Source organism: Balearica regulorum, chromosome Z (genome assembly GCF_011004875.1).
Source record: "Balearica regulorum gibbericeps isolate bBalReg1 chromosome Z, bBalReg1.pri, whole genome shotgun sequence".
In the NCBI taxonomy this organism is placed as follows: Eukaryota; Metazoa; Chordata; class Aves; order Gruiformes; family Gruidae; genus Balearica; species Balearica regulorum.
In genome coordinates, this window is record NC_046220.1 from 69,187,308 (window position 1) to 69,205,397 (window position 18,090).

The window sequence follows — 18,090 nt, forward strand, 5'->3', positions numbered from 1 at the left end:
TACAGCACTTTCTTTTTTAGTATTTTTAAAAAATAATAGAACTCAGCAAAAAGCCTGAGCTCCTAGTTCTTTAGATGTCTTAACGTTACGTCAGATCATGCCTAGAGTAATATCACTTCTAAGGGCAAGGTGGGGAGGGAACAAGAGAGTTTCTAACGTTATCGATTGAAAGCTAAGGCATCCAACTAGCCCTGATATAGTTGTTGAAACGTAAATTTACAAGCTGGTCGTTAATACTGGCGATAAAGTATCACACTCCTTTTATTCATAACGACCTGCTTTGCATGCAATATTTTATTTCAGGTATTTTAGCTGCTAACCTGTAAATATTTAAAAGAGGGAACTTTGTTCATTATTTAATATTAATATTATTATTATTTTCTCTATTCCAAACGCTTATTTAGTGAAATAGTCCTGAAGATATAATAATTCTACATATGGCGCTTTATTTCACATAATATTTAAGAAAAAAAAAAAAAGACAAAAAACCACGTAGAATTAGACATATAATTCAAAGACCACGGTACAACCTTTTCTTTTTTTTTTCTTTTTTTCCTTTTTTTTTTCTTTTTTTCTTTTACTTCAGCAAACAAAAAAATAGTCTAATGACATGAAAAGTGGCAAGTCTTCCGATAATAAATAATAAATTACTTTATAATTTTGCAATGCAAACAAAAAGGGTGTTTTTTTTTCTTTTTCCTTTTACTTTTTTTTTTTTTACTTTTTTCCTCTTTATGTCTAGAGAGAGAAAGAGAAAGAGAAAGAGAAAGAGAAAGAGAAAGAGAAAGAGAAAGAGAAAGAGAGAAAAGCAGTCGTTTTAACCAATGACTATACACATCTTTGGGGGAGGGGAAGGTTCTTGGACGGACATATTTCAAACACAATCCCGAGACGCTTTGTGGCAAAATAGAGGTATACCTTGTTGCAATGCTTTTATAAATTGGTTTTTAAAGAGGAATTCAAAAACCTATTTTTAATCGCTTCAGACTTGATAGAGGGTGGATCTCAACCAAACAAAATCAAAACCCCGCTACAGTACATGCTAGAAGAGACCCAGGAAACAACCCCTTGTTAAAAGTCAACTAAAAACAACATTGCAAACCAATGCAGCTCCACCTTCCTGCAATGAATCTTTCAACAATGCAGGGCTAAATCGTCTCTTTCCTGATGATGGAAAACCTACTGGAGCTCCTTTTGGCAAGGCAATCCCCAATATAGAAACAGCACCATTCGGGTTGGGAGGGACTGGATAGAAAGTCCCTCTACCTTGGTTTTTCCCTAAGATGTGCAGTCAAATGAAAAGATTTTTTTTTTTTTTTTTTTTTTTTTTTTTTTTTTTTTTAAGATCCACGAGTACAAATGCTTTACGTTTTGAAAACGTCTTTTCTATCCCCTTCAGCTCATTGAATAGTGCGGGGTTTGGGGTTTTTTTTTTTTTCTTTTTTTCTTTTTCTTTTTTTTTTTTTTTTTATTCTAGTAAGATCCCATGATTGTCTTCACAGTGTTGCTACCATATTACCTTGTCGTTTCAAACATGACTCCGTTCATTTCATGGAGCAGTTCCTTGCTAGGTTCGTTACAGGGTTGTTAAACACTTTTTTTCCCCTAAATTTCGGAGTCCCAATGCGATCGCTTTCCCACTCTTTCCAACAGGGGTGAGGGTAAGGGCAGAAACATCAACAGAAATCTGAATGAATGTTCCTCATGCCTCGATAGGACTGGCTACCATGCTGTTGGGTGTATCTGGCAGCTGAGAGGACATTGATGCTACTTCACTTCCAGTAGAATTGGAACCGGGTCCTCCTTCTGAAAAATTAACCTGCCAAAAAAGAAAAAAAAAAAATAAAAGAAGAAAAATAAGAAAAAGAAGTGTTGTTACAAATGTAACAATCAAAGAAAGGTAGCCAGCAAAGGCCAGGAAGAACACGAAAATAAATACACAGGCATGCAGCCGAACAGGCTGATATGTCTCCACGGGAGGTTGTGTCACTGGTTGTTGCTTTGTTTAGGTTCCCCATTGGCTTCACAGGAATCTTCAGCCCTTCAGCCAAATCACCGGAAAAAAAGCAGGTTAAAAACCCCTAAAACTTAAAAAAAGACTGAAAAATCAACCAAAAACACAAACAAACTTATTAATGAGGCCTTCTTCCCTGTCTTGCAAGAGTGGCAATCCCAACAGGATGTTCTAGTCAATTATTTAAGAACGCACGTGGGTTTTTGACACAAAATTGCAAGGTTACCTTTTTTCTCTTCTGTGCACATACTAAAATAAACCTGGAAGAAGAATCCAGGAGCAGAAGGCATTTGAAACAACCCATCCTCTTTGATTTGTGATTTGAAGCGGGTGCTATCTCTTTTTAACGAGAGTCAGTTTGATAAAAAAGGTCACACTTCTCCATCCTAATGTGCCCCGCGGCTCCCGTTAGTTTAGGAGCAGCGTTGGGAAAAGGCATGATTTGAAGGGTGGAGCTTTGCTAATCCAAAAGCATTTCTTTGGCACCTATTTAGCTGGCCGATCCTGTGATTAAGGCCCTTTCCAGATTACAGACGTGCCTTGAACCGTCGATGAACTGTCTGTTCCATCCACTATTCTTTTTTTTTTAAACTCTTTTCAGTGTCAGATGTTATGTCCAATATATATCTATCAATATTCAGTTATCTAATGATCTATCTACCTATATGCGTGTGTGTATTTGGGCTACCCATCTTCCATTGTGTCTTTTTTTTTTAAGAACTACTCTATACAAAAACTCACTGCATCAAAGGTTTTTAAAGTCTCCTGTTCTGTTAATGCACAATAAGTAAGCAGCCGAAGGAGATCAATTTTTCTTGTGTCTGTTTGACAGCTTGATTAAAGCAGCAGTACCAGTGGTTGCTCTAGAGGTAAGATGATGCAAACAGCCCTGCTGCTGTGCTACAGCTTCCCAAGCAAGCACAGCGTGCCAGGGGAGGGAAGCACGCTGCAGCTTGCCACTGGGCAAAATAAAAGTGATCCTGCAAGAGAGCATGATACTAAACTGAAAACATCTGAAAACAATTCTAGACATGGCTGCACACCTTTGTCTTCCATTGCTTCATATATATATTAAAAAAAAAAAGCCTAACAGATCAAAAAAGAGCCTATATATTAATTTTTCATCATTAAGCATTATTTTGAATCACTGAAAAACCATATACCTTACCATTATTTTAATAATGTACCTTATTATTTTAAAGATCTGTTTTTAACACACTTAGGCCAGGAAATTGAGTTAAGGCTGAACTTGTGTCCTTAATTCACCTTGTTGGGCCTAAGTATTGTAGATGATATGGTCCCATATGAGCTGCCAAATGACGTAGGCATAAGGAAGTGAGTTAAGAACAGAATTTATTCTGAAGGATCTGTTTTCTTTTGGCTTAAGGCAGTTTATTATATTGTTTGAATTTTTCACGTGAATACTTACTAACAGTTCCCCTTCTAAAGCACAACATTAAATGTACACTATTTATGTATATATTTGTGTCTATGTGTGTATGTATAAAGATATATATCTATATATAGATATATATTTATATCTGGAGGTCTAGGTATCTATTTATATCTAGAGGTATATGCTCAAAACAAGCACTTCAAAAATATAATTAATTATTCATGTTTGTGTGCCAAAACAAAGGCTCAAGCTGACATTATAAGTATATATTTAAAATCCACCCTATTGCATAAAGGCAGAATTGGCCCAAAGGGGAGAGAAGCAATTTTAGAAACTACTTTCCCAAATGTACATACATTTAAATGACATGTGAAGAATGTTTTAGTTCTCTGGATAGAGGTGCTTCAAATTTTCAGGAGTGTGTGAGCTGTTAGTCTTAGACCTGGGTCTGGCCTTATCCAGCTCCCACTCAACTCGGCAAGAGCTCTGCTGTGCAGTAGGGTGGGGTTTACACCCAGGCCTATTAAATCCATTCAGTTTTCTGCATTTACAGAGTGCCATCATGCCCGCCTTGCAATTTCAGGAAAACCCGGCTCGTCTGGCTTGCTCATCTCTCTGAGGGCATCCGTCACGGTTAGAGAATCCCCCATTGCTCTGCCCGGGGTACAGGCTGGCCTGCCCCGGCCGGGAACCGACACTTACTAGTTGCTGAAAAGCAGGTTGGTCTATGTCACTCTGCAAAGCGAAGTCACTCAGTACTTTCCAGGGCGGCTGGTAACTCTGCACCTCCACCGGGTTCGCCTGTAAACCACCGTCATGCCTCTCCGGACTAGCAGCCACCATCGGAGTTCCTGTCATCCCCTGGATATTCTGTAAACAGCCCAGCAAAAGATGTTAATGAGCTTGGTTAACTTTATTGTATATAAGCGCTGAGTCAATAAACTGCTTTCTATCTTATCTATACAGTCGCTTGTATTTGCTTTGTTAATCTGCTGTGAATGTCTTACTCTATTCTACTCTAGGTCAGCCTATTTCTATCCGCCGCATTTATCACGGTGGAAGTTTACTTTCTTTCCCTTTAATCCTCCTATTTCTCCCAAGGCATACCCCCCCTCCCAGCTTTCTTAAACACGAGCACTCTGTATCTTGGCTGCTGATGCACGGCTCAGCACAAGAAGCGGTTAATCATGCTGCCTTTCTATTTTGCATCCAGGCTGGTTTTGTTCTGCGTGACCTTAAGTGGATCGTATATCCCCTGCACGGCAAACCTGGGGTACGTCAGTGCCGCGGTCTTTCAAAAAAAGGAAAAATAATTAAAAAAGGGAACCCTCAGCCCTCCCAATATGCCCTGTGGTGCAGGCACTGTGGTACTGTGTACAAAATAACTCCAAGCCTCGACGAACAGATTGTTCAGGCTGGTTAATAACATCGTGTTTTATTGCATTCCAACAGGGTAAAATGAAACTCCTTAAATTCCACTTAACTAGGCAGCCTTATGAATTAATAGTCATTCTCAGGTCAGTCAATATACACAGGGAGAATAACAGTCTCTTCTTCAAGTGGACTAACAACAACAGAGGAAAAAAAAAAGTTGGCTTAAAAAGGAGATAGCCAGTTTGCTCTGCTGAACCCAGCGCTTTCTGTTTGCTTGCATCACACGTGTATATGTCCGCAAATAAAACCGCAATATATTTCTGCGAAAGAACTATATCAATTTTAAGTAGCCTGTAAACATGATGGTAATTCAAAAAATTTTGCATTGCATTTGTCTTTTTCTACGGTAACTGCCCTGACAAACACACACATACGCATTGGATTATATAAAGTGCTAAGAAAATACATTAAATTTCCCTTTTACTCATGGTTTTTACTTCTGGGTTTACTCCTGTGTAAAACTATTGAAGAAGGCGAAAGCGTCATTTTCCTCCTAAGGAGTCCTTTGCATTTGCAATATAAATATTACACAAGGCTGGGCTTATTACATCCCATAAGCTCTGCAGATCGCAGTTCACCCTGCAGTGAGGTTAGTCTAATCCACTGCGTATCCTTAGCCCCACAAAAAGACATGTGTTCGCTTGAGCTGCCTGTATTGGCTTCTCGCTGTGGTCTGTTTTAATTGCAGTGATAGCAGAACAAGCGGATAATAGTTAAGCGGTATCATTTTCTTTGTTTTAAGGGAACTCCCACAAAACCAAAAGCGTCAAACCGACCCCAGAGGCTGGCCGGGCTGCACATAGCCCAGGCGTTTCTCCTTGGGAAGAAAGGCAGCGCACGGTCAGAGGCTGGAGCCACTTACAGTTTTGTCATTGGGTTGCTGCTGCTGAAGTTGCTTCATCATAATGCTCCTCTTTTTGTCCTTGCACCGCTTGTTTTGAAACCAAACCCTGATGACCCTCGGGCTGAGGCCAGTCATTTCTACCAGTTGCTCTTTCATGAGTGCATCAGGTCTGGGGTTGGCAGCGTAGCAGGTCCTCAAGGTGTGAAGCTGTTTTTCATTAAGGACAGTCCGGACTCGGGTGGTCTTCTCGGGCTGCTTGTGGACGTGGGGTCGCAGAGCTGGCTGTCTAGCAGAGATAGGTTCTGCTGTAAGGGAAAGGGAAGGGAGGAACAGGATCCCCATGAGTAGGAAGCAAGGAGTCTGCAGAATCTAAACTGGTGGGACAGGGAGAGGCGGGGGTGGGTGGGTGATGAACCCTCTTTCAGAGGCCACTCAAGCAGTCAGATCTATCGGAACTCCTGCAGCCTCCTCTGCTTTATGCGCTGGTGGAGTGACAGGACTGACATTTCTGACTCCACAGATAATTAATTTGCAAAAACAAACCAACCCCCTAAAACCCTTTAATGACAGAAGCTTGAACCTGTATGAGACTTGACAGGGGAGGGCGAGTTCACCAAGGTGTGCGTGCGCTAGGAAAGGAGGGGGAGGGTTTTATGTATTTATTTCCTGACAAATCACCAAAACAGATTTTTGGCCCGAAAATTAATGAAAGAATACTTCTTGAATTAATCATAATTTGGGTCTGCTTCTTGTATAGTGAATCCAGCTTTGTTTAGCCAGAGGCAGCGGTAACGTGCAACAGCTCCCAGCAGTTTGATGCTTCCAAATCAAAGCAAAACAAGCCAAATTCGCTGTACTGTGATCGTGGAGGAAAATCCAGCGAGAGCCCCGTATCTCAGAGCTCGGAAGACGGGGGTCTATCTTAAAAAGTGGAGGCGCTGGGTGAATTTATGTCGACTTTTGATGAATACTTCAAAATTATGAATGTTTCGCCAATTCTTTAAAAGGGGAACAAGCCTAGCAACTAGTGGAAACCGCCAAGAAATGTAAACCTAGGGGTGGCGTCACATCAAGAGCTAGAAGTATTCGTGTGATTCTGCTGTTCTTCTGTGTATTGTATAGCTGTAGCTATCTTTATGTAATTTGATCCAGGCAAGGGAAAAAAAAAAAAAAAAACCAACACAAAACCAACCCAACCAAAAAAAACCCCCTACTTCTGGGTGGGGTTTTTTTGTTTTGTTTTGGTTTGGTTTTGTTTTGTTTGTTTTTGGTTTGGTTTTGTTTTCCTAAACTTTGGTTAGCTAATATTCAGAAGTGCTTGCTTTTGTACAGTCGGGTTCTGACTTTTCTATTTATAATAATAAATCTGCAAATGCGATGAAGACAATACTAGGCTTCAAATCCTAGCAGCATTGTACCTGCCGACACAACATGCTTTTCGCAGACATGCACAAACACAATGTAAGGAGCACGCACAGGCTCTCTAAAATTCTGCCATGATCAGTTACGGGATTATTTCTCCCTATATAAGATATGTCATCTGAAAGCAGCTCAGAAGCGGGAAACGAGCCCGCTTAAATATAGCTGTGTTTGTAAATAATCCTTCCAGTTACAGTTGCTTGCACAGCAATAACGCCGGCCAACCTTTTATTGTCCAGCCTATTTTGCCTCAGAGACGTGTCCTTTCCTAAAGCTAAGCGTCTCTGAGTATCTGATGTACCCGTCGAGAACTAAAAGTCTAAATAAAGTTGTACGATGGGGCGACTCTGAAGTTACACTGCTGAGTTTTAAAGAAATTCTCATCAAATCACATAAAACGTTTCAAGAAGGCAGAGTCACTTTAAAAGGCAATTACTGAAGATTAGCTTGTTGACAGTTTTAAATTACAGCCTAAGTGCTCGCCTGTAGTTATGAAGTCTATCTCTTTTAGGCCCCCGCTTCCACCAGTGCTTAGAGCAGCTTTTCCACATGCTCCGGAGGCAGAGGGGTCTGTGCTTTGCCGCAGACCTGCTCCCTGCAGCGGCTCATACCTCTCCGACTCAGGGCCCCAGCTGCCCCGGCCTCGGGGCGGGGGACTCCCGCACCGGTGCGCGGTCGGAGCAGGAGAGGCGCAGGCTGCGGAGGTGCGGCCCCCTTGCGCAGGTGTCTCCGCCTCACGCGTACCGCGTAAGCAGGCTTTTCTCGGACCCGCGGCAGCCCCGGGCGTGGGGCGCTCCGCCGCCTCTCCGCGGGAGCGCACGCTCGGGGTCGCCTTTCCGCGGGGGCACGGGACCCTCTGGAAGCGGCGGGCTCTGCCCACCCCCCCACCCCGGGCGCCGAGCCGCGCCAAACCCCGCGGGCTTCCGCAGTGCCGGGTGCGGGCGGTACCTGCCATCTGCAGCGGTCGGGCGGGGTGCAGGGGGCTGAGGGGATCCCCGGCGCCCAGGCTGGCCCGCTCCACCACGTCGTGGTCCGCCCGGCAGAAGAGGCCGTCCTCCCGCAGCGCGAATTCATCGCCGGGGATGAGCTGGCGGCTGCAGGCCACGCAGCGGAAACACTCGATGTGGTACACCTTGGCGCGGGCGCGCATCACGAAGTCATTCTTGCTAAAGCCGATGCTGCACTTGGCGCACTTGATGCCGTATAACCTGAGCAGGGCCCAGCCCAGAAAGAAGGAGAAGGGAGGGAAGGAGGGAGAGCACAGGAGGGGGAAGGGGAGGGCAGGGAAGGGGGTGGGGGGGGGGGGGGTGGGGGGCAAGGAAAGGGAAAAGAGAGAGGTTTTCACTCCCGCTCGTGGGCAGCCCCGTGGCCCCGCGTAGACGCGCCACATGAAGTTCACTAGTTAAACAAACCTTGAAAATACAGAAGCCAGAAGTGGAAATTAATAAAACGGATTCGTTTGCCGTCAGTGCCCGGATCCCCACGCCGTAATAGGCAGTGGGGACCCGGACACACCGGTGGACAAGGAGAGGGGGGAGGGAAGGGGCGGCGGAGGTGGAAGGTGAAACAGGGGTAGAAACAGAAAAGCGACCCCCTTCCTTCCCGCGGAGATGCCGACCTCTCCCTCCTGCCTCAGCGCCCGAGCTGCAGCAGGCGAGGGGCCGTCCCTGCCCTCTCCCTCCCTCCTCACGGCGGGGGGGCCTGACCTAGCCTGCCTCGGGGCTGAACTGGACCGCCTGGGTACACCGGGGAAAGGCGAGGCTGTAGAACCTGCCATTCATTCCCCACACAAAAACGTGCCAGCTTCTCCAAATACTGTTATTTTTGCGAGGAACCCACTCAAGACGTTTAATGCGTACGCGGGCTGCCGGCAGCTTAGCCTTAGAGCAGGGGTGGCTCTGCCAGCGGCCGGGGCTCTTCCCCTTATCCGCTCTCACCAGGTTCATTTTATACAACAATATAGGCATACACACACCTTCCCTTATAGATGTACACTCTCACATGTATAGTAGTGTAGCTCCCCTCCCCCGCCCCCTACCAAAAGCCATTTTAGGTGTTTTGGCTCTGCAGACTGCCCCTACCTCAGCCTCCCTGCCCCGTCTCCCCTCCTGCTGACGCTCCCACCTTTGAGCCGGAGCTCAAGCCCTCCATCAGGAGTGAAAGGGCAACTTCTCGCTGACAGCCCTACACGCCAAAAAATGGGTTTCTGGGGTTACACGCTAGAGTGGGTGACGGGCTCCTCATCTCCCGTGGAGGAGAGGGGGACAGTTCATCCATCAGTAGATGAACATGAGAAAACGCTCCAACTCGGGCGTCTAGAACTGCACAGTCCCTCGGCTCCCACCGAGTGCTCCTTAGCCAGCCTCTTTGTTATTGTCCTGGTTCTGGCAAGGATATTAAGTTATTAAGTAAAATTAACATCTTCCCGCAAATGTATGGGATGCACGTACATATGCACACACGCGGTCCACAGAACTGTAAAAGCTGTTCCTAAAACTGTGCTAATATTCCTCACCAGTACACTTACTTAGAGATATAGTCTGTGATGTATGCTTGTGGGTAGGCATATTTATTTACACACATCTTTAGCTACCATGTCTACAGAGGTTTACTAATCCTATATTCAAAGCTACATATTTCTGAATTATAAGGTTTTTAGAAGAAGAAAATCCAAACAGCTAAATGGCAAAAGAACAGAGCGATAGCAAAGTGTATGCATTAATAGGTACGAAAGTTGTGGAGATTGCCCACATGTCTGACAATTATAGATTGGCTCACGGTCTAATTCAAAGTCGACTTCCACGTAACATAGATCTTACTTTTAAAATTGCAGCAAATGAAATATATTACGTAATAACGTAAAAGAGCTGCAATTTTGCTTTTTTTTTGTTGTTGTTGTGGTTTAAATTTCGCCCGCTGAGTTCTAGCAGGAGGTAAGTGAGCATATCTCAGTCCAAACGTTTTCCTTGAATTTGAAATTAGTAAAAGGACAACATTAAAAAACACGGCTCCAAAGTGCGTTTAAAAGTAAAGGGGGGGGGGGGGGGAGGAAGAAGGGGGGGAAGTGGGCTGTTTTTCGCCATGGTAAAACTTTGAGAATAATCTCACAGCACGGCTTGAAGGAATGATCTATTTATGAACTGTGCACTGGAGAAAGAAAGACTCAAGTGCTTTATTTCAATTCAGAATTACAAAGAAACTAGAAAAGATGTCTTAGGTAGCCAGGTAAGTACTTGCTCCCAAAACTTTCAGTTAAAAAAAAAATAGTGTCCGTACCTCAGTGTCATACAAAGTTCTGGTTTGGCAAACCCAGTAGACGACATTGAAAAGCATCAGCATGACCCAGGAGCACAAATAATAAACACACTCGAAATTCCTGCTTTGGCTTCTCTATAGTGTCAGGATTGGCAACTCTCACATTTTATCAGTTACCAGATTTTAATGTGAGGAAGGAAGCGGTTCCATTATCTAAATATACCCAATTGTTCGCGAACAGATGATGGGCAATTTGATCTGCTCTGTCTAATTCATCAGTACAGATAAGATAAGAAAGAAAAGGCAGTCAGATATCACCAAAGGGGTTAATATTTAAAAAGATTAAATGTCAGTTATTTTAGCGAAGAAACATTTCGGTCTAGGTTTTAACCTCCCCATAAAAGGACCCGTCATTCTGAAGGAAACTTCAGTTTTCTTTTTCTTTTGCTTTTTTGTTTTTTGATTGGCCTAGTTTAAATATTCCCCCCCCCCCCCCCCCCCCCCCCCCCCCCCCCCCCGTATTTATTTTTACGGCATAAACGCTTGAAGTGCCTTTCCAATGAATGTCATTACGCGTTTGCATAAAACACACAGAGATGCGTTTCTCAGGTTAGTGTTAAAAAGCGATCAGTTCCGTGTTGTGCATAGTATCTACACTATTGAAAATAATCTCTGTTACCTAAGATTTCCCATTTTGTCAGAATCACAGGATGCATTGTCAAAGTCCTCAGGACGGTCCCATACAGTCGCTAGCTGTTCCCGAACGTGGTTTTGTTTATACAGAAATTTGCATTTGAATCTGTGGAATAAAAAACTTGACGACTAACTTTTTCCCTCGCCTGTCTATCTGTGGGGGGAAATCACTTAAAAACATACCAACTGTCTTTTCACCTTCTTTCTCACAATTTTTCCTCTTCCTGTCTCTGTCAGATTCATAAAGTTAAAAAAAAAAAAAAGAAAGAAAATAAAAAAAGAAATCTTACCGAAGAATTAAACAAGGTAAATGGCGTACCTGATATAATCTCTTTTACAGTAGGTTTTGCCATCCCTAACAAAGCACGTACAGGTCTCGTCCAAATACTGATTACACTCTGCACACTTCAAACACGCCGCATGCCATTCCAAATCCGGAGAAACCCTCAGAATATACTGATCGTGAATTTGATTGCCGCAACCAACACATAGGGAAATCAGGCGTTTTTCTGAAATGAAAATAAATACATGATTGACTAACCGCTTACTCTCCTACAGAGATAAACACACTTTCAGTGTCGGTCCCTTATAGGGCGTACTCTGGGAGTGTTGTTGTTTCTTTCCTTCTTTTTTTCTTTTAAAGAGTATTACACTTTTGGATGGTAATTGAAGTGTGCCATCAAAACCTTGCCTCGTTTAGAAAGGAGGCGGAACATATGTTAAAATGCAGATGTGAACAGTCTTCGGGGTGAAGGTCCTCATTTCGCAAGCCTTGCACGGAATCAAAACTCCAAACTCCCTCGTTGTTTTATTTTTATTTTATTGTTTGCTTGTTTGGATTCCTTTCCCTACGGAGAGAGCACTTATATGTTTGATTTCAGTTTTTAAGAGGCTCTGACTGGAAACGATGAACGCTTGGCTGGGTGCGCTTCCCATTCAGCCCTTTGCCACAGCAGAGGGGACTCGAGGCTGCTAGCAAGAACAAGCATCATTACGGTTGTCACTTGCTCTCTTTTGCAAGTCTAATGCTAATTCCCCTAGACGTACTAGGTGCTGGATAGTTAGTCTCACGGCAGTCTAGCAGGAGGAGAATTTAAGGCTCCGTGGTTGGAGATCCCCTTAAAATCCTGCCTGTTCCCCAAACTTTAAAAGAGAGCAGGACCCCCAGCTATTAACATACAAGACTACGAGGTTAAAACACAGCAAGCATGCAGGCATGGCAACAAAGGCACCTTCTCTAACATTCAAATGAAGTTTAGCTCTTTATCAGTTCGCCTGCCTGAGACGATTACAATAGACAGCACATTTATTCCAACAAGGGTAAAAATTCCGCCTTACTTTTTGGTGGGTCTCCCATGTCTCCCATATCTGTAAGAGGGTGTAATGTCCACAGTGAAATGGTGTACGCTTTCGTTTTAAGACCCCAAAGTAGGTTTGAGAGCTGTCGCTAAAAATAAAAACAATAAAAATAAAAAAGTAGTAGTAATAACAAAAGAAAAAAAAAAAAGACTCGAAATAGAAAAAAAAAAAAAAAAAGCAAAACAAAACACCACCGGCGTGGGAGATACTGTCAGGGCTGCGGAGAGAGAAGGGAGCGCGCGGTGAGGCGCGGTGAGGCGCGGTGCGGGGCGCAGCGCCAGAGGCGCGGCGGGGTCCGGCCGCGCTGTGCGGGAACGGCGCGGTGCGGGAACGGCGCGGTGCGGTGCGGTGCGGCGGCGCGGCGCTGCCGGACTGGGCGCTGGCGGCTCGGGCACTCGCCTCGCCCTTATCTCTTACTCAAACTTCTCTGCTCCAACTCAGCCCGCTCGCCATTGGCCTGACGTCATGCGCGGGGACGTCACGCCTGCGCGGCTCCCATTGGCTGCGGGCGGCGCGGCGCAGCTGTTCTGATTATCATATTTCAGCGTCTGGCGGCGCGGCGGCCCCGGCTCGGGCTCTCGGAGGCAACTTTTCCTCGCTCCTCATTTGTATTTCCCTTTATACTTTCTTCTTGTCGCTCTCCTCCATCCCCGCTGCTTATCTCCCGTCACACCTTTCATTTTCCTTCCCGGCCCCGCTCGGGCTCCTCCACTCCTTCCCTCTCTCGGGCTTGCCGTGCCGTGTTTACCATTTCCATATATATATTATTTTTGGGGGGTGGTAGTGGTGTTAATCCAACTGTTTCCTTTCCGCGCGTTTCTCTTTCCTAGGCGGGAGCCGCTGGCTCGGTTTGCCCAGGAGAAGCTGCCCCGAGCGGGGAGGGCAGGGCGGGCTGGCTGGGCACGGCCACAGCCGCGAGGTGGGACTGTTTGTGTTTGTCCTTCACCCTCCTTCTCTCTTAAAATCGTGGATAAAAGCTTCGTGTATTTCTGTTAAACACAAGGTCAAAGAAGGTACAAATATTTACTTTAAATTGTCTCTCAACACTCCTTCCACTCTATTTATGTTTTCCAATCCCTTTTAGATGCTTTTCCTTTTTTTCTTTTACCCTTTCCAATCTGTAAATAGAAACGCATCCTGTGTCTAGACGGTTTCGTAGGTTGGCCGGGAATGGAGATTCACGGAGAAAAGCGAAGAACTTTTGCCTTTCCCCGTGGAGAGTCCACTAAAACTCTTATTAAAAAAAAAAAAAAAAAAAAAAAGAAAGAAAGAAAAAGGTGGTGGGGGGGGGGGGGATGTGGAAAGGAGGGAGAAGACGCGGACTCCGCCGTTTGCGCGGCTCTGCGGCGCTGCTCCCTGGAGGCGGTGTGGGAAGCCCGGACCCAAGAGCCGCGGCCGGACGCGGTGCCTGTGCCTCCGGCTGCGCACCAGCGCACGGCGCCCCGCAGCCCGCCCCGCCGGGCACCGACCCCCGCGGGGCTGCGGGCTCCAGCGGACGGTTATCTGAAAGCTTCCTAAACCAGGCAAAACGCAACTTTCCCGTGGGCACGGTTTTCTTTGTGTATGATTTTCAAAGGGCAGGCTCCGCTTAGGCTACACCGTGCCTTTTCTTTAGTCTGCGCGCGAAGCTATACCCACTCCCGAGAGTGTCCACCCCAAACCCTTCCGAATCCTCCCCCCCACCCCTCCCGTCAATCTTAAACGTCCTCTTTGAGTTTGTTTAGATACCATTTTTGTGTTCTGTTCCGTATGGGCTGTTACACCGCCCTCATCAACGTAGTGTGTAAGTGCTCTCCAATCACTACTCATCAGGACAACAGAGATTTTTTTCAAAGACTTTTTGAAAAAGACAATCGAATTTGGGTGAGAGGCAAAACCATATTCACGCGGAATATCTTCCCGCGGGGAAATCTGGTTGCAATGAAACGGCCAAGAAAAAAGGTCTGAAACTCGCTCTTGCTGATGAGACAGCTACTAAACAACGGACCTCCTCGGAGTCCTAACTTAGTTTGCAAGATGTTTTCCTTTCCGAGGCTGAGGGACCAAACACACCTTCCAGCTTTATTTCAAACAAGGAGTGAGACCCAGCGTTGCCACTTGTAGAGATAACTAAGCCGTCTTGAAATGATCTCAAGATAGTGTCAGGAGGCAAAGATACGGTTGTAAACACACACACAGTTTCTTTACATATTCGACGTTTAAATAAACAGTGGGAAATGCAACTCTGCTAGGTGATCACTTCTACACCCAAGAAACTAGCGATATGCATATATGTGGAGGTCTTTATGTACATGCATACATATATAAGAGACTAGGCATACGTATACCTCCTAACTCCGTGTGTTAGCCGAGTAAACCAAAAAGCAATTATCAGGAATGGCTGCTGATGCTGGCAGCTTCGGACAGCCTGGCACGTGTTTGGGGCAAACCTTTAGCAATGGCCAATTTCACTTAAATCGACTCGGACCGCAGCGTGCCGCTTGCCTGGGCCGACGGAGTACCGCCGTGCCCCCGCTCCTCCCCGTGTTTCCGCGGCCCGCCGCGGCCGGGCGCGCACCCCGCAGAAGCCGTCGCTCGGCGCGGCCGCCCCCCTCGCGGGCCCGCGGTGCGCATTGCGGTGCTTGGCGTGCGCAGCAGCGGCACCGTCGTGGCGGGGGATCGCCCTCCGCGGGGGACCGTCCCCTGCCCAGCCGCCCTGTCCCGACCCGGCCTCTCCCCGCGCCGGGGCGCGCAGGCAGCGCGGGCAGCGCGGCGGGCAGCGCGGCGACCTCTGCTGGCTGAGGGGCGATCGGCCGCGGCCCCGCGCGGTGTGCGCGCCCCGGACCTTTTGTGCCTTTGCGCCTGGCGCTCTGCAAATATCATCCTCTGTACCCCGCACGGGGCATGCCGAGACCCCCTCTGCCCCCCACCCCCGTGTGACCTCGCGGGCTGAGAGCTGGCAAAAGATCCGAGTAATTAAAAAAAAAAAAAATCATACCAATGACTGAGAAAAAAAAAAAAAATCCGCGGATTTTGTGAGACACTGAAACGGGAAAGGTGTTTGTCCATACTGCATCCTGTGCATTCCCCCCCTCCACCCCATGGATGTTTGTATTTCTTTTATAAATTTGATCTGATTAAAATACACCCCCTCCCACCTTTGAAATAACGCATCGTATTTTCTACCGTTACACCTTTGTTTGAAAAGAATTCAACCTGGTTTTAATTCTATTAACCTCCACTCCCTAACTTTTGGGGGGTTTAACTACTACTTCTGGGAGAGGTGACTGCATTTTAAGCTTGATCTTTGCAAATGGTATGCAATAAGCGAGAAACCTGTCTCCGCCCCAACAAACCAGGATTGGGAAGAAAAGGAGGGCTTTGATCAAGGTTTTTTTTCCCCTCCTGTGCTACTGATTTGCTTACTGTGTATTCGATTCGCGTTCCCAGGAAGGCGAAGCTCTATATTTAGCCAGCATCAGAATCGGGTTTAAGGGAGTGGAATAATGAGTGGAACTGCCAGTTTCAATGAATAAGGTATTTAGAGAAAAATCCTGCGGAAGGATTTATCTTTTATGATATCAATATACACGTGAATGGGAAGACATAAAACGGGATTTGTACATATTTGAGACACTTCCGAAAAGATATGTTAATTTGCTTTTTTTTTTTTTTCCCTTGTTTTTTTTTGTTGTTGTTGTTTTGGTTTGTTTTTTCCCCCCTTCCTTTCTTATTTATTTACTTTTGGGGTGGGGACTGGGGGAGCCTGCTAAAAGTCGGTGGCTGTACGCAGCAATCAATAGCTTTCATCACGGTGAGGGGCTCAAATGAGATTATATGCATTCGAGGGAAAAAAAAAAAAGAAAAACCAGCCCTAAACCAAACCCCAAACCAACAGCGGCGATTAACCCTTTCCGTCGCGTAAAGAAGAGCTATAAATTCGGTCCTGAGTTTGTCTAGTGGCGAAAACTAGGACAGCTTCCCAGGGGTAAAAAAAAAAGGGGGGGTGGGGGTGGAGAGGAAAAAAACAAACCCAAACAAACCAGCTTTGGGAAATGATTAAAGAGGTAGTGCTGGTTTCGGAAGGGAGGCAGCATTACGGGCCGGGTGGGATGCCCTTGCCGGCCAGGGCTGGGGCAGTACCGGGCTGCGGCGGCCGAGCCCCGGGCGCGAACGGGGCAGCGGGGGGGCTCCCCAGCCGTCCCGCCGGGGTCCGTCGCGGTCACCGTCCCGAGGCTCAGACCCGGGCACCTGGCCGCGGGAGGCGGCGAGGTCCCCACAGGCACAGCGATTCCGACTCCGGTTGGTTAGGGGTGTTTTTGTCCCGCTGCATCGCGGTGGTTCAGCGCAGCCTTGCCACTTGGGCACGCAGAAAGGCTCCTTCAGTCAGGTCCGGCTTAAAACTTTTCTTGAGGAGCTTTGGACCAGAAAAATGCTTTGCAAGAAGAGTCTCGGTTTGGGCTCCCAGAGGTCACATTTCCCCTCAGTGCCTTGCGGGACGCGGCGAGGAGACCAGGGCTGAGCCCGTGGAATGTGCCGAGAGGGGATGGGGGTTTCGCACAAGGCTGAAACTGAAAACAACGCAGAAGGGAAATCAATCACAAAATGTATTAGCTGCTCCGAGGTGTAGGCTTTGACTCACCTAGAGGTGTGCGATCTTTAATCTTCAAGTCTTAGCTACTGCCTGTGAAGGAGAAGTGTACCGTAATAGCAATAAATCTATCAAAACACAACAAAACCTGTCAGTGGGCTTCTGCGCGCCCAGGACCTTCGTGACTTTAATAATTCCATTTGGCTTATTAAATCGCGCTACCACTTTAAAAAACAAAACAACCACCCCCCAAACCCCCCAAAAACCACCCCCCCTAAAAAAAACCAACAACAACAAACCACCACAACAACAAACCAGCAAAAAAACAAAAATCACCAAACACCACATCCATCCTTTCCCTCCCAGAGCCGCCTTCGAGTGCAGTAACTCCGTCACAGGACTGGCCAGCGGCCTCAGCCCCGCTTTACTCGGGTCAGAAACGGGCACGCTGTAACGGGGAGTGCAGGCAGGGGAGAAAGGTCTTTGGCAGTGGGGGAAAATAAACTCCCAAAAATTCGGGGGGGGGGGGGGGGAATCCCCAAAAGATGTTAAGATGGCAGAGCTCGCGTCGGGCCGAGCGGTCCGGAACAGGACTGGAGAAGTCCCGTCTCTCCTCAGCCGAGTGCCGCCTGGCTTCAGCAGCGGCAGACGCGGGTGCACACGGGGGGCGAGGTGGGTCGGGGATATTTATTGCTTTAAACTTTCCCCTTTGTTATCTTCCCCATGTCAGGAAGTGTTCGAGGACAGGAAATAGAGCGGCGATTTTGTCTCCGGGGTGAACAGAAAACTCTGGGTAGCGAGAGAGTTTAAGGCCCGCTTTCCAGTCCCGGCTCTGGCGGGGGTCCTGCCGGGGGCGGGGGGGTTGGGCGGGAAGGGATCGGGTCCTTTCGCTCTCCCCGCGGACCGTGGGGGCCGTGGGGAGCCGTGGAGAGGGGCAGCGAACCGAGACCGGCCCCGCGCCGGCCCAAAGGGCGCCCGGCCCCCGTCGGGGGACAAACTGCCGGGAGAGGGAGGATGCGGGGATGAGAAGCAGCGGTAAAACTCTGTCCCCCACTAGTCTGTCTTGCCGTGAGTGTGCGTGGGGGACACCCTGCTCCTACCCCCTA

The 18,090-nt window shown here is 47.0% G+C and overlaps 1 protein-coding gene across 2 annotated transcripts; it reads right to left on the minus strand.

Annotated features, from left to right (window-relative positions):
• Positions 1 to 1,447: 1,447 nt before the first annotated feature.
• ISL1 (ISL LIM homeobox 1) lies at positions 1,448 to 12,811 on the minus strand. Of its 2 annotated transcripts, none has more exons than XM_075740110.1 (6): positions 12,394 to 12,811; positions 11,375 to 11,564; positions 8,056 to 8,315; positions 5,707 to 5,990; positions 4,113 to 4,280; positions 1,448 to 1,819 (listed from the first exon to the last, which is right to left on the minus strand). In XM_075740110.1, exons 1-6 carry the CDS (start codon positions 12,419 to 12,421, stop codon positions 1,703 to 1,705), a joined length of 1,047 nt encoding a protein of 348 aa, XP_075596225.1. In that variant the 5' UTR covers positions 12,422 to 12,811; the 3' UTR covers positions 1,448 to 1,702. The 2 variants fall into 2 exon arrangements, with proteins under 2 accessions (XP_075596225.1, XP_075596224.1); XM_075740109.1 differs by having other exon boundaries at positions 5,707 to 5,993; positions 12,394 to 12,602.
• Between the last annotated feature and the right edge of the window lie 5,279 nt (positions 12,812 to 18,090).

Coding starts and splice junctions, on each gene's coding strand:
- ISL1 (XM_075740109.1), bottom strand. CDS start 12,421: ATGGGAGACATGGGAGACCCACCAAAAA. Junction 11,565..12,393: donor CATGGGAGACCCACCAAAAA/GTAAGGCGGAAT, acceptor TTTTCATTTCAG/AAAAACGCCTGATTTCCCTA. Junction 4,281..5,706: donor AGCAACCCAATGACAAAACT/GTAAGTGGCTCC, acceptor GGCTGTTTACAG/AATATCCAGGGGATGACAGG.